Source organism: Serinus canaria, chromosome 5 (genome assembly GCF_022539315.1).
Source record: "Serinus canaria isolate serCan28SL12 chromosome 5, serCan2020, whole genome shotgun sequence".
NCBI lineage: Eukaryota > Metazoa > Chordata > Aves > Passeriformes > Fringillidae > Serinus > Serinus canaria.
In genome coordinates this window covers 55,500,270-55,517,159 of record NC_066319.1, presented here as the reverse complement: position 1 = coordinate 55,517,159, position 16,890 = coordinate 55,500,270, and the positions used below count along the sequence as shown (strand labels likewise).

General features: G+C 43.6%; 1 protein-coding gene across 1 annotated transcript; it reads right to left on the bottom strand.

Annotated features, from left to right (window-relative positions):
* Positions 1-381: 381 nt before the first annotated feature.
* Positions 382-16,319, bottom strand: WDR89 (WD repeat domain 89). Its single transcript, XM_018907125.3, is given in 4 exon segments — positions 382-1,985; positions 1,987-2,118; positions 14,987-15,083; positions 16,172-16,319. Coding segments are annotated over 2 exon segments (1,170 nt in total). The 5' UTR covers positions 2,098-2,118; positions 14,987-15,083; positions 16,172-16,319; the 3' UTR covers positions 382-926.
* Between the last annotated feature and the right edge of the window lie 571 nt (positions 16,320-16,890).

Here is a 16,890-nt window from a genome sequence, read left to right as displayed (position 1 = left end):
GAGAAACTTTTCTTAAAGGACCTAGCCAACCTCTAAAAGGTTTTGGTAAAGCCTCCTCATATCAGTCTGTTCCTCCATAACTCTGAAGGCAATGTTCGTCTTTGGGTTTCAGCATCCCCACTGAGCATGTGATACCAGTTTCTTTCAAATCAGGGCTTAGGATTTTAAGCACCACTGGTGTAATTACACCCATCAATTTCTCCAACCCACCAAAGATCTCCCCAGTTTTCCAGGTGCACTTAGGAGGAGAGAATGAAGCTGCTTGCAAAATTCTTGGGTATTTTCATGCAGGAAATAATACCAGTTAAACAGTTCTCATACAAATTAGCTGCTGTTTGGTTGAATACATTCATATCTGCTATGAAAAAGATGGCTCTATCAGCTGCTTCTTTATGAGCTTGTTCTAAACCAGTGATGTGACAGTGCAAAACTACTTATTTTCTGTTTCATCAAGAAGTAATTCCTTCAGGCATTAAGATGTGACATAAAATCTTTTACTAAATTGAGCAATTTCATTAAGTTTTCTGTGAAGAGAGCAGAATACAGCATGGAATACAAAAGCTGTTAAAATGTGCCAGGGGAATATCATTGGGAAGGTAACAAACTTTGCAAGCCATAGGCCTGTATTACACATTTAAAACAATGTCTGAGACATTAAATAACCATAAAAACAGTTTTATATAATATGATTTAGCATCTGTTGCTCAGGAATTCAGGAGCAAACATTTACTCTTGTCTGATTAATATTAGCAACTTAAAAAAAAATAAAAGGCATTCTTCTGATGACTGAAATACATTCCCAGGGGGAATTCAAGCACCACAGTTCTTTCCACAGAAAACCTCCAAATAAAACACGGCCAAGTATTGCCTAGAGAGATTAAATACCAGGAGAGCTCTACACAGCAGAGATTCTCACTTCAGGCAATTCACTTTTTCCTGCTTTTGAGGGAGGTGTTGTGAACTCTCACTCTCTTCTGCACGGAAGAAGAGATCTTCAGAGATGCTTTCTTTGTAAGGGACCTTTCCACAGCCCCGGGTTTCCATAGCAACAGCTGAGCATCCTCTCCACCCGTCAGCAGAGACTCATCCGTGGGGCTCCAGCAGAAGGAGCGGACGGTGGCCGAGTGTCCCCCACACAGGGTCCCCACCAGGCTCAGGCCATCAGTGCTGCAACTGATCAGGTGGATGTCTCCCGTGGAGGTTCCCCCAATCAGGAAGAGTTTCCCTGCCTTCTCGTGGTAGAAGCCTCCCACCAGGTAATGCAGGCCGTGGTTTTCAGTGCACACAGACTCTCTGACATCCAGAACATGCAGCAGGGTTATTGGCTCCTCGGTGTCCAGCTGAGCCATGTCCCACCAGCAGAACCCCTCATCATGTGTCATGCAATAGACCTGTTTGTAGCCTTCCCCAGACCAGCCAAGAGAACTCACTGATGAATCTGAATTGCAAGTGGATATCAAGGCATCATCTTCATTGTCCTTGTTGATGTCAAACACATTCACCAAGCCATCGGTCGAGCCAGACACTACCAAATTGGGTTCGATAGGATGAAAACAGATTTTGGTGATGTCATCATTGTGACTTTCAGAATAGACTCCCAAGGGCTCTTTGGAGGTGCTGACACAGTCTGTAATGCCTCTTGCATCCCAAAACACCAGAAACGAGTCCTTTTCAACTTTCTCCGTTCCGGCACAAACGATGAGGTCGCTGCAGCTGACGTCGAAGCTGATGAAGACGTTGGAGGGATAACCAGTGAACACCTGCACGGGCTCCTGCGTGGCCGAGCGAACGTCCCAGCACTTGACGGTGCCCCGGCTGCAGGCTGAGAACACCAGGCTGTCACACGTGTGTGCAAACCTGACCCCGGCCAGGACCCCGCCGCGGCCGCCGTACTGGCGCAGGCAGCGCAGCGTGTCCCTGTCGTACACCCTGAGGGATTCATTGGAGCAGGAAACGGCCACCCAGCGGCTGCTGCCGGCCTGGGCAGGTGCTGGAGGTGTGGATGTCCAGCAGGTAGGCGGGTTCCTCGCTGGGCACACAGCGCCGGGCTATGCGCAGCCCCGCCAGCTGCTCCTCCACCTTCTCCACTGTTGTCATCTCCCCAGCCTCGCCAGCAACCTGCAACAAATAAAAGCCAAGGAGAGCTGTAATTACAACATTCTTCAACAGTGTTAGCTTTAAAAACGAGTACAAAAAAGCATCTTGTGCAGAGGTGATGCACGGAGCTAAAATTAATTATCCCGATGTCCTCCCCAGCACAACTTCATTCACAGGAGCACAGGACAGGGAAGGGCTCCCTGACTGAAGTTCAGTCTCTTGTGTCTGTAAGCACTATACCAGATAATCCCCTTAACAGATTAAACAGTCTATCTGGGAAAATCACTCAGCTAAATTTGCTTTATTATTTTTATAAAGTAACACGATGTTCTCCACAAGTGGAAACAAAATGAAGTCACCCCCTCCACCTGAGGAGGAGTAAGGTTTGCTCTAGGAAGCACAGCCCACAAACAGCTGCATCAGTGCAACTGCAGGAGACTCCTTCAGTGAGCTTCTGTGCCGAGGGATGTGCACAGGGCAGGCAGAGAACAAGACCAAAATTACACAGCACTGCAGCCTGAAATGGCCTGCTGAGGTAATTTTACAAGTATTTAGGTGCCCAATGACGCACAGAAACACCTGCCAGCGTATCAGGGACCACCTGAACAGGCTACATGACCTGTGGAATTCACTGCAATTAAGCACCTCAGTGTTTTCTGAGCCTCCTGTAAAACCACAGAACACTGGCTTTTAGTGCAGCTGATAAAAATCTTCCCTTCAGAGGCAATTCCTCTCTGTCACTACTGAACCCCTCTAGAAACCCAAACTATTTCAGCAATGCACACAAATGCAAACTTTACCCAGCAAAACCAAAATGAAACAAAATTCTTTTGGATTCTCTCACAGATTCACTTTGAAAATATGCCCTAAAAAAAAGGAAAAACATACTTTTCCTTTCTATAACACAACAGAAAATTCTATTCTGTAATTGCAGTAAAGACTCCATCAATTCAGAGTCAGGAAAAGCACAGCAGCATTTACATTTTAAAGAGATATTTGCGATAGTTTTAGTGGTTCACAAACTACAACCATTTTTTAAAGGAAGATGTAGGTATGTTATTACAGTCATCCACTTCTGTCAAGAACACAGGTTCAATGAGACCACTATTCTGTGTTTAAAAAGGGTCAAAACCCAAACATTGAGGGACTCACAGCAGGTTTTAAGGGGTCAACACTCCAGTGATTTCTCACTGGTACTGGCATTTCCTTAAGGTCTGGACCAGCAGCCAATCCCAGGTACCATATGCATGAAATGACCCTTAAAAAAAAATCCAAAGAGAAATGCAATAAAAATCAGTCAGACACAGAATGTGAGAAAATATTCTCATGCCTTTCCAGCTGTTCTATCATCAATTTTTCTGCAAATTCTCCAGGCTGGATTTTTAGGGGTGGAATGTGCAAGTTTCCATGTATTACTTGCTTTAGTTGCAATTATTTTAATTGCCCATGAGAGACCAAAAACAAAGGAGAAGTTGCTATGACAAAGCTGCATTCTGCTTTTTTTTTTTTTCCTTCTTGGCATTGTTTGTGGTTTCAGGGGTTTGCTTTCCCTCCTCTGGTTTGGTGTACACAAATATTCACGACACCATGTGACAAACCAGCAAATTCTTAAAAAACAGCTTAACCAGGCACGCATAAAAACTTAATTCCCAAGTCACAAATAATCTCACTAAGTGATTTGCCTCAGTAATATCCTGACAATGAGGTCCCCAGGTTAATCTTCTACATCAAAGCAACCTTTCAGAGCACATCTACCAGTCATTTTTGCCATAAAATGCAGACATCCTGTGGAAACTCCTTCCCCCTCTGAAGCAAAGAAGTTCAACGTGTTTTCTGGCATTACCCTGTGCACAACCTACCCACAGAACTTGTTCCTTCCTTACTTTTCTGGGTATGTCCTCAAATGAAACAAGCTTTTACTAGAACTATTACATAAAGCCAACTGCTCTCAAACGCTGCTTGCTACGCTGCTTAAACACAAAACTGTTAAACAGCCATGCAAATTAATAATATTAGCTGAAGAAATAAAATATTTTTAACATTATCGATTAGGAAAACTGCTTAATTCAATTTACTGAAGAATTACAATGGAAGCTTCTATTTAAATGGAGTTTCAAACACACATGCTTGAGGGTGGAGAAAGGAGTTTTTGTAATCCAGCTCTCCTGCAGTGCTATGGTTACTAAAAAAATCTGGTTCTCTCTGTGAATTTCTTGTAAGAAAAATATAGTTTTCCAAGCTGACCTGAATTTTAAGCTCTAAATATTCAGACTTTGTCTACTCAAAAGGCCAAGTAAACTCAAACAGACATGTTCCTGACAAATGTCATCCATTTGGAAGGCAAGCTGCAGTTGTTTAAATATTACTGACTATGATGGAGAGTATCTTTCAATAAGCAGTTTCTACAACACTCATGTCACAGCTTTTACTGCTGGGGAAGGTGAGGGAACTCTGCAAATACCCAGAAGTTGTAAAAAGCCAGAGTCTGCAAAAGGAGGTTCATTCAGTTTTAATAATATTTTCTGGGAAATAAAATTAGCTCAACACAACTCATAAGCTTTTGCCTAGAATGACTTAACTACAGCTATTCTGAAAGACCAGAAAATGATGTTCATGTTTTCAGACAGAAATGCAATTTCTACCATCAGGAAGGTGAAGGTTCAATTCTATTTCCACTGCAACAACTCAGACTTGTGTTCGATGGCAGCCAGGTTTTTGCTAAAAATGCAGTAAAATGTCTGCTTTAGCAAGAAAGTCTTCAGACTCTTATGAAATTGTGATTGAAGGTTATATAAACAATTCATGCTCAAACTTCAGGGTGTAGCTGCCAGCCCTTCCTTTTCAGAAAGGGAAGTCACTGTTGTATTTTGATGGGAAAGTTTAAATGGCAGGAATAGGATCTGTGTTAAATTTATGAGACAAATAGGAAACAATGGTCTTCCAAACACAATAGAAGATAACTAAGCACTGGACTGCAGCCACCTACAGAGCACATGGTCCTCTGCACTGAAGCACTTTCAGTTCCTTAAGTTCAACAACAGAGGTATCTGTTTTCCAAAGAATCCTTTGGCAACATCAGAGTCTTTGAAACGTTCTGGACATAGCACAAAAGCCAGTTGTGATCAGAGAGGAGAACTGCTCATGTTTGTATGACAGACTCTCTGACACAAAGACTTGTACCAACAGCTTGCTCTTGGACTACTCCAGTCTCAGAAAAAAATCACAGAGGGCACTGGCCAAAAGCTCTTCTTTCCCCATGGATCCTCCTCTGCTCAGAATGTGAGTTAATTCATTAAATTTGTGAGTTAATTAATCAAATTCAGGTTTTTCAATTTCTCCAGCAAAGTCAACCACAGTCTGGATCTGTAGTTTCAACAGTGACAAAATGCAAGGGATGTCAAGGTGCCAGGAACCCCCCCCACCACTGGGATGACACACCAGCACCTGAAGGTGCTGAAGGTGGCTGGCTCTGGCCAGTCACTTGTGCTTGACACAGAGGTGCAATCCCATCCTTAGGGATCACCATTCCTTACATGGAATTCATCTTTCAGCTGCATCCACACCTGCAGCCCCCAAGCCAGGAAAAGCCACCTTTTATAAATTAAACCTGAAACTTCTATGTTATTATATCCAGACTTGGAACTACACTCAGGTGATCTGTTCTATGAATTAAATACACAGTTACATGCAACCCCTGCACATCTCCTGGATACCATAACTACCAGAAACAACAAGCCTCTGGAAGGACACTCAAAACTCATTACATCTTGGGAACTCAGAATAAATACCATTCTCTGAAATAACCTAAAATATTTTGACCTCCAGGGCATCCTACAAGGCTCCTTTAAAAAAGAAATAAACTCAATGTTTAGAATAGAAGGCACGAAGTGGAAGTGATGCCAAAGAGGCAGGACAGGATTTTCAGATGCCTTTGTTATGTGTTTTTCACTGTTGGGAGTGTGGAAACAACCACACAGCAAGACTAGAAGCAAACAGCTGTGCTAAAGGCAGCCATTTCCAATGGTGGAGGAATGAAAGCAAGGACCTATCTGCACAAACTAAACTTAACATTGTCCCAACACTTACTGCTGTGCTGTTTGTGCAGCATTCTAAATGCTGCAGCTTCAGTTCAAGCCAACAGGCTCATCAGCCCTCTTCAATCCAGAACGTTTTTCAAAAGATAAACCAGCAAATCATAAGTTATTTCCCTTTTCCTTTGAGTGGTGTACAGAAGATGCTGCCAAGTTCTCCTTTCCAAAAGGGAATGTTAGCTCAAAAATATATAGAAATACAAATTTTTCTTTGAAAAATACAGGGGAAAATGGCACATTCTCAAAGATTTAATCACTAACATAAGAGTAACTTATGAGTAGGAGGGTAGAAACACGTAATAAAAATGAAAAAGACCTGTAGTTCTGACAATCTTCTCTGCAGAGGTCAAATACCAAAAATAGCAAGGGATCTGAACAGCAGCAGATGAAATCTTGCACTGTTCTTTCCTACCATAAACAATACAAACAGACCCTCCTTTTATTTTCACAATTATTACAAGTTCCAGAGCAAGCTGAGAACAAGCCCAGAGCTCTGGGCAGCGGGAGGCAGCTCGTGCATGCACAGGACATGTGGTTTGCATTTGGGAGCAGAGCTGCCAAGGCAGGGAGAACACATCCCTGCTGCACTGCCCCACTGCAGGACAGAACACATCCCTGCTGCACTGCCCACTGAGGCAGAACACTGCTGCACTGCCCTGCAGGACAGACCATCAGAGCTGCATGCCCATGCAGGAGACACATCCGCTGCAGCCCAGTGCAGGACAGAACACATCCCTGCTGCACTGCCCACTGCAGGACAGAACACATCCCTGCTGCACTGCCCCAGTGCAGGACAGAACACATCAGAGCTGCACTGCCCCAGTGCAGGACAGAACACATCAGAGCTGCACTGCCCCAGTGCAGGACAGAACACATCAGAGCTGCACTGCCCCAGTGCAGGACAGAACACATCAGAGCTGCACTGCCCCAGTGCAGGACAGAACACATCACTGCTGCACTGCCCCAGTGCAGGACAGAACACACCAGGGCTGTAGTTTTCCAGTGCAGGACAGAACACACCAGGGCTGCACCTCTCCAGTGCAGCAGCCTGCAGAGACCTCTCCTGACTGGCACCACTCTCCAGCAAATGATCTGAGCACAGAGAGGAAGCACAAACCAGCCCTCAGGAGCGCTCAGTTTCTCCAGCACGCACTCTCCCATAGCTGGGTTTGTTGTTTCACCCAAGCAGAGGGACAAGGGGTATTTCCAGCATTCCCACAAAGCCTGCTGAAGGCAAAGAGCATTTAGTCATCAGGCAGGAAGGGAATAAAATGCATGAGAGGCTACGCTAAAGTGCAGAGACAAGATGTAACTGCCAAGAGAATTATTTCATCCTCTCCAATCAGCTACAGCTTGCTTCCAAATGTAAGGCACAGGCAGAAAGAAGCTCCATGTAATTCTTCATTTGCAGTACAGAGAAAATTGTATCAGTAGAATAGAAAGGAGGAAAAAGATAAAGCACAAAGTCTAAGGCAAAATAAAAAAAATTAGGTCTACCAAGCTACTTGCCTTTCATGAAATCAATTCGTGCCCTCCCACCAGGACTGAGTTTGGGGTACAATCCTGTTTAGCAATGGAGAGAGGAGCTGTAGGTGGGAGAGAAAACCAAGGAAATGGCCTTAAACAGCATTGGTTGGAGGGAAAAAGTAAGAGTCAGAGGTAGGAGAGAATAAAGGGAAAAAGGCCCAGGTGCTCAGTGCTTTGGAATTCAATAATTTAAAAAAAAAAATAATGGAAACTACAAATGTTCTGAACTCATCTTTTGGGGACATAAGCAAGTGTTCACAAAAATACAGAAACAAAACCTCTTTTGAATATTATATTGGACATCCATAGAGAGAGAATGTAAAAACAACTTCTGAACTGGATCAAGCATGGCTTTAAATGCATATATCACAAAAACCATACAATGACTATTTTCATCAAAAGAAAACTTTCAGGGTTTTTTTTTTTTTTTGGTATAAGATTCTGCATTCAAACTAGAATGATTTGATTTTGCATGCAACACTGGAAAAGATGGTGGAGATTTACAGAGATCTAGAACATTTAGGAATGCCTTCAGGTCCCAAGCACAATGAATTAACATTCAAGCTTGAGTAATTGAAAGCCTATTGACAGAAATACATGAACCAAAGAGCATATCAGATGACCAACTGAAAAAGTGTAGTATAATCCAATGTACAATTAAAAAACTCAAATAAGCTAGAAAGCACTATACAAAACAATAAAAGTGCTAAATTATAATTTTTGGCATCAAAATAAAGGCAAATTTATTAAAATATGATGCTCAGATTGCTAACCTACCTTCTCTAGAACAATTTAGAAGACCCTGACATAAACATGGGAAACTTAGTTTCTAAATACTCTTAGAAACTGTATAAACCAATAATTCAAACACATTTGAGAATATCCCTTTTTCAATCTTTTTTCATCCAATTCCATGCCTGTGACACAGACCTACCAACAGAGGAGCCACAAAGGAAGCTGTCCCTGAACTTTCCTTGTAGTGACCTCACCAGGTAGAGAATGTGACTGCACCCAGGTGTGGGTGAGGTGGTCATCCAATAAAGGAGTAATAAGAGGATAAGAGATGCTCTATTTTGCTCTCGTGGCTATTCTCAGATCAAGCTGCAGCAGAAGCAATCCTATTTTATAAAGGCAGGTCTGAAAGATTCCCAGACAAAGGGAAAATTACAGAAAGAGATACTGCAATTGGGCTATTTGTATTCTAAATTCTATATATTATGTTTTCTTCTTTTTTTTTTTTTTCTGGCAAAGAATACTGTATTTAAAAACACTCTGAAAGCTCATCTATGCCTAAATTGCACTCTCAGAAGCCTCTGAACAGATGAACAACAAATGCTGCATCCTCAGGTGGATTCTGGAGAACAGGGAAACTGCCCTAGTGCTGGGCTCTGGCTTCTGCACTGAGACATGGGGGTCAAAGATGAGGCTTGTGCCTGCTGCCTGTGATGGAACCACAGCTATCCTGCCAGTCTGCTGCAAACCTTGAAGAGAATCCAAGTCTCAGCCTGCTGCACTTGTGCTTATCTCATCAGACCACAGGCACCACAGAGAAGTCATTTCCTTTCTCCTGTGAGCACCTCCCACCGAACACATCACACCGAGACGGCTCCTTGTAACCACAAACATGGGAAAGAAGATCCAGGACTCATCAGCCTCTCAAACAACAGACAGCCACAGCTGCTGGAAATCAAACATGGAGCTACCATGGTCACCTGCATGTAGCATTAAGTTTTGACCCATTCACACTTCAACACAGCAGCCACGAGCAGCTCAGAGGAGGTTCATGCTCACAAGCAGCATTTTGCTTTGTGAAGGGGTCCAACAGCTTTGCTGTCTTATTTGGCACTAGAGCTGAGCACTGATATGGTCATCTCAAATCAGACAGAAATAAAGTATTTATCTAAGTGAATTTGAACAAGAGCCTGGCCTACAAACACTTCCCAGCCCTGACTGTGGCAGAACAGCTTGCTGAGCAATTCCCAGCAAGGGCCAACATTCACTCCTCACTTTCCCAATCAGTGAAACAAGGACAGAGTTTGCCCAATTCACAATCCTTGTGCACACAAACTTTAGTAAGCACAGCCAGCAGCACACTTTCACACAAGAAGCCTTGCTCTGAATGTCTACACTACAAGATACAATGCCAAAGTCACTGTGACACCGTGGTGCACCTGCAAATTCCACAATCACAAAGTGCTCTGATGCCCTTTCAAGGTTGGGATTACAAGAAAGGACTCCAAGAGTGAAGATTTTCAGGGCCATTTTGAGATGAACAAAACACCACATGAACAGGCAACACCAATGATCCACCCTACAGAGAAAGGTGAAAGGAAAAAAAATACTTACACAGCTGCATGAATAATTTAGTAACTCTGAAACAACACCATTTATTTCCTTCAATTTAGACACTCTTATTACCAGCATCCTCATAGAGAAGAAACCTGGAAGTAAGTAAGAAGTCTTCCAAAAGATTAATAAAACTTGCTGAAATTCTTCCAAATAATTTATTTCTACACCACAGGAAGCCTGGGAAATTTCAGCCTGAATTTAGCAGCAACCATAATAAAAGGATATAAAGAAACTGCTGTAATTGGAAAAAGAGCTTCTACTACCACACACTGGTGCCAAAATACCTACAATGACATAAAGTCAATGTTTTATTTACTGGAATACTTCAGAAATTCTTTCACAACAGTAATTTACCTTAAGTACACTTCATTATCAGAGCTCATTCTTCAAAACACAAACTATTATGTTTCCAGGACTCTTTTCTTAACAACCCAAGCTTAAATCAATCACTACTGAGCAGGTGAAAAGATTCCCCTCCAATGCAGATGTAGGGGAATACAAGACAAACAACATTTGTGTGCTTGGTAATTCTTAGCCCAACTCCAACATCACTGCCCAAGCAATTCTCTGCAGTTCCAGATGTGTTGCACAGGCACAAACATCTGCCAAGCCTAAGCAGGGAAAATGACTTCTCATTATCCTCATCTGCTACCCCAGAACTTGCAGATCACTAAGGTGTCTTTGCCAGTCACATCCCACAATATCCATTTTTTTTTTATATTTAACTACTCCAGAACATCCCCACGTCAAGGTAATTTGTCAGACCCTCTCCAGTTTCAAAGCAACAAGAGAAACCTGAGATCCCTGTGTGCCCCTGACAGTTCACAGACTATCAGTTTCCAAAACATGCTCTTTGTGCACAGTCTGACAGCTGGAGGCTCTGCTGAATCTTTATCATGCCCTAAGCTCAATTTTTAATGCTTTGTAGCAGACAAAAGGAAAAGATGTCATCTAAGTGACAACAGGAAGATGGAAGAGGCTGAAATAAAGGGTTTCAGAGTTATGTTGCCTTCATCCTGATCAGGAGAATTTACTTTTGAGTCTCCACAAAAGATGCTAAGGCATCGAGGATGTGGACACTGAAGCCATGCAAGGCACTCTATTCAGCTCTTTGTTTTCAGGAGCCTTTAGACAGTGCTTACTACTCCTGAACCATAATGGAACTCCAGCAGCAGCTTCACCAATGCCACAGAAGATTAAAAAAAACCAAAAACCAAACAGCTTTTACTTTTCACGACACTCAAATGCACAGTGATTTTCCATACTCCCCTGGAAGGTCACATTCAACTGTTTTTTCACTCTTTAAGTGATTTAGGACTCAGTCACAAGCAATAAAATCATGAAAGGGAACGACAAAGGAGAAAGTGTGCAGGTATTGATATTCCAGATTTTCTGACCAAGAGATCTGTTGTATGCAGCAGCACAGACAATCCTTGCTGGCAAAACCAGAACTCCATGTTTTTCTTAGGACCCACGAACCCTGAAGACCTAGGTGGAAACTTACTTTTCTGAGATCCACAAACACCTTTCCAACATCTTCAGCAGCCTCCTGCCCCAAAATAATGCATGAATAAAAGGCAAAGTCAAGAGCTTTTTGCATTTTAATAACCCTGCTCTCAAGCCATGTTTGTTCTCAATGCTTAAGTAAACCCACATTTCACAGGGTCATAGCAGGCTCCCAGCAGTGCCCTTTGCAGAGGCCAATGTCTTGATAACTAAGCCATAATCAAGTGCAGAGAAGGAAGGGTGAGATGATGCAGGTAATGGACTGTTTATTTCACAAGAAGTAGCTGGATGCTTTGCCTTGTGTAGCTTGGCAAAGACAGAGACTGAAGGGGATACAATTACTATCTACAAATACATCAAAGGAATAAATGCTGGGGAGGGAGGGGAGCTACTCAAGAACAATACTGGCACAAGAGTTTAAAAGCATAAACTGACCATAAATAAAATATGGAGCAGAAATCATAAAGTTTATCTTGCAAAACACTTCCTAGTTATAACAGTGGGGGTAAAAACTTGAACTGCCTTCATCTGCTTTTATAACCCCGCCAGCCTGGCACCCACCACTGACCTTGCACAGCAAAGAACCCAAATAGGAAGGCAGACTGAGAAACAAGCAACTCTGAGATAAGCTGGCTCACGATTCCTTTCTGGAAGATACCAGACAACAGCAGGACACATTTTTTGCTCAGTCCATAGCTCCAAGAGCAGCATTAGGAATTTAGTAAAAGGGCATGTGTGTGCACAGAGAGCACGCAGCTTCCAGCTTAAAGTGGCCTCCTCTCCACGCTGCAGGAACTGCGGGGACAGCAGCCCAAGGAGCAGAGCGAGCCCCTCCACACAGCCAGGCCTGGAGCCAAGGGTTTGGGTGGGAAAGCCCAAAGATCGGGGACAGCCCCTCCACACAGCCAGGCCTGGAGCCAAGGGTTTGGGTGGGAAAGCCCAAAGATCGGGGACAGCCCCTCCACACAGCCAGGCCTGGAGCCAAGGGTTTGGGTGGGAAAGCCCAAAGATCGGGACAGAGCCCTGCGGCTGTCATTCCGCTCTCGGCCACCGGGTGTCGCCAGTGCCCGCCCCAGCAGCTCCGCGATTTACCCGACCCAATAATAATTAACGCGGGCGTTAATAAAGCCCCAGTACCTTTTTCTTCTTTTTAAAGCCTCCGTTCCTCAAATCAGACCGTTAATCAAAAATCACAGCACAGAACTGCCTAGCAGGAAAAACAGGAGAAAAAAAAAACCAACCAAATTCAGCTATGGCACAACTTTTCTTTGTGAACCATCAGAGGTTAACAATACACACGTTCTTTTTTAGAGTCTCATTTGGTGACTTTAATCCACAGATCTGGATCATTCAGACTTGAAAACAGTGCCAGATGCAGCTCCTATGTCCATGCAAGGCACACATAAACACAGGGAATGACTGACTTGTGTGCATTTGCTCTTGTAGCATCCAGCAAGTGCTGAGTCCAGAAACACCCATCATTCAAATTTCCTAGGGAAGAGGGATCAGCAAACCAAACCAGCAGCTACAAAAATCTTCCTCTTTCAATCTCTCCATTCATATCTATCTCTCACAAACATTCCTGAAGCAGAAGTGTTCAATGCACATGCAAAGTAATAGTTGCCCAAGACATGAAACCACTAGAATTAAATTTTTATATATGTTTTTCTCCCTTTCAAAACTGAGTCATGTATTTCCTTAGATATCCTGGCAGACATTGAATAAACTAAAATAAAATCCTCTTACCTCAAAAAACTCCTTCATGAACTGCATAAAAACTGAAGTCAGAATTGCCAGTAAGAGCTGTATGTTTCTAAACAAGAAATTTTGCTTTCACAGCTGCTTGTCCCTTCTGATTGCACAAAGGAGTAATAACACTTAATTCCAGCTCTCCCACTCATTCCCATAGCAACAAAGATGCACAAATTGTTATTATGAAAAGATCCTCAAATTACTGAAAAGTGAACAATACCTGAAGCTTCCTATTCCAGGTACTGCCAGCAGACAATTCCAGCTTGTCAATTCTAACTAAATGCTGGGCTGTCTTCTCACCAATTGTACAGCACTTTTGTACCTTATTTTTAATGAGAACAGTTTTGCCTTGAAATAAGAGGCAGGGGAAAAAAGGTCTCAGTATGGTGAGAGTATGAGCTCAGATGGTGAGCTGCAGAGAGATGCAAGTTAAAAGTTGTTAATTGGGTAAAAATACAAAAAAATTAAGTTTTTGCTGAAGAAATAAAGCAATTGCAAGAAAGGCTATAAACAATACAGCAAAATAATCATTTTACTTTAAAACTAATTTTGGAAATAAGAGAGGAAAATGAACCAGCAAGAATTTATGTAACTCTTTTGTGTTTAACTCCTCTTTTGAAGGAAAGGGGACAGTTTCAGGGACATGAAAAGGGAAAGGAATGAGGGAGAAGTGGGTGGTGGGTCAGGGGGAAGGTCCCTGAGGAGGGCAAAGCCATGTTTGAGGTTGAATTTCCTAACCCCACAAGGGATTGGGCAATATATTCTTTTTCTGCTTTTCTTGTATCCTCCATTGCCCATCTTGCACCTGAACTGCTCTAGAGTGCAAAAGCACACTCCAAGACCTTGCCAAGACCCTGACTCACAATTCTTAATGCTTCCTTTTAATGTCTGGTTTGAAAGCCACTAATGGGCTTGTCCTCACAGAGGAGAAGCTGAGTCCCATAAAAAAATTTTTTCCCTCACCAAATAACCCCAAGTTTTAGATTGTCTGCAGAGGCAGCTTGGTATCAACACAGCTGAGCAGCTTGGTAGTGCTGATTTCCTTCTGTTTTGCTCTTTTGTTGGTTTTTGGTTTTTTTGTTTTTTTTTTTCCCCAGAAAAGCTTGGAAATACAATTATTTTTTATACTTCCAGTAAAAAGCACAACAAAGCTGGAAAATGCTGCCAACAGGCAACAACCATCTGGTCTCTCAGGAGACCTCCCACACAGTCAGGTACAGACCAGACCCCAGGGCTGCCCTGCAAAAAGGATGTACTGAAAGAAAAAACACATTTGAAAAAAATTCATCTTGAAAGGTTGAGAGAATTGGGATTGTTCAGCCTGGAAAAGAGAAGGCTTTGGGGTGACATAACTGCAGCCTTCCAGTACCTGCAAGAAAGATGGAGAGATTATTTACCAGAGTCTGGAGTGACAGGACAAGGGAGAATGGATTTAAACTGACAGAGGGCAGGAAGATATTCATCCCTGTGATGCTGCTGAGGCCCTGGCACAGGCTGCCCAGAGCACCTGTGGCTGCCCCATCCCTGGGAATGTTCAAGGCCAGGCTGGATGGGGCTCAGAGCAACCTGGTGGAAGGTGTCCCTGCCCATGGCAGGGGGTTGGAATGAGGTGATTTAAGGTCCCTTTCAACCCAAATCATTCTATGATTTACATGAACACAAACCTGTTCAATCTCTCTGCTGACAGGAACAATTATCTTCAGGAGCTGCTCTGCACACACACTTCACTGAATCTGATTATTCTCTCAAACAGGAAACCCACTGAAAATATGAGGAAATAAAAGGCATTAGCATAACTTAGTTCTGTGAACAAAGTTCTTACAGACCTAAAAACCAGCATACTAAGAAAAAAGCTTGTGTTTCTGCATCCTTTCAAATATGTAACACACATCCAGGAAAAATGAATTTAGAATTATAGGATTATAACCAATATGGGCCAGTAACATAACAGAGAATTGACAATTCAACTCCCTGTATCTTGTAGGAAAAGATAATTCTGCAACACAGCATACTGAAGGACACCTGTTCATTATATAAAATAAAAGTTTAGGACATGTATATCACAGCTTTGGCAGTAGTTTCTGTAACTACTTTTATATTCAAAACCATAGAAAAGTTTGTTTTCTTTTTCTCCCCAAAGGAGTAAAATTACCAAACAAAAAAAAAAAAAAAAAACAAACTGCAACTTTCATTTCTTCTTCTGACATTTTCCAGATTTGTTTGGGTGTGGGTTTTTTTTTGTTGTTTCACTGTCACCATCATTAATAAAGATTCCATCTGCACCAAACCTGGTTGAGGTCAACTGGTGCTTACCAGCACAACTTCCTAATCCATATATTTCATTAAATCACAAATCATTAGGGCTGAAAAAGACATTTATGATCCAGTCCGGACACTAACCCAGCACTGCCAAGGCCGCCACCAAACCGTGTCCCCAAGCACCGCATCCACGCGGCTTTGGACACTTCCAGGGGACGGTGACTCCACCACTGCCCTGGGCAGCGTATCCCTGCCGGTGCTCCTTATCCCGATCCTTATCCCTGTCCCTGTCGGAATTCCTTACCGGAGCCTTATCCTTTTCCCTGCCGGTGCTCCTAACCCCGATCCTTATCTCTGTCCCTGTCCCTGCCGGTGTTTACTTACCCCGGCCCTTATCCCAGTTCCTGCCAGTGCTCCTTATCCCTGTCCCTGCCGGTATTCCTTACCCCGATCCTTGTCCCTGTCCCTGCCGGTGTTCTTTAACCCGATCCTTATCCCTGCTCCTGCCAGTATTCCTTATGCCGGCCGTGTCCCGGGTCCCATCCCTGCCGGTATTCCTTACTCCGGCCGTGTCCCAGGCACTGTCCTACCGGTGTTTCTTATCCCGATCCTTATCCCGGCCGTGTCCCGGGTCCCTGTCCCTGCCGGTGTTCTTTGTCCCGGCCGTGTCCCGGTCCCGGTCCCTCAGAGCTGTCCCGGCCACCGCCGCGTGCGCGCCGCGGGGACCCCGCCAGCCCCGCCCCCGCCGCCCCATTGGCTGCAGCGGCCGCCATCTTCCGTTTATGGAGGCGGGGAAGGAAACGACGCACAGGAAGAGGATTGGTGCAAAGGCGGAGGGGCGGGGCAGGCCGGCAATCGGCGCGTTGTGATTGGCTGGCGCAGGGAAGCCCCGCCCCAGGGCGCGGGCGCGGCTGTGCTCGGCCATGGCGGGGTTGGAGCGCCCCGCGAGGGAACGGGTACGGGAAACAGGAATGGCTCTGGGGTGACACACGGAGCTGCGTCCTCCAGGAGAGCAGGAACACCTGGAGGATTATTTCCTAAGAGGGACCCAAACAGGAAAAAGGACAAGAAGGTTAATTAGATTTTCCCAGATTCTTTTTATTTTTTTTTCAGTTAAACTTCCAGAGTATTTTTCTCCTCTTTTTATTTGCCAATTACTAGGTTAACGCATCCAGGCTATGAAAAGGAAGATGGCATAAGTAACATTCGCTTCTTTTAATGTTTTATTTAATATGGTCCCAAGTTTCTTAATTAAAAATTCCTTGTTTTACTCTGAATTTACTGTTCAATACTGATGAGTAGCATTAAT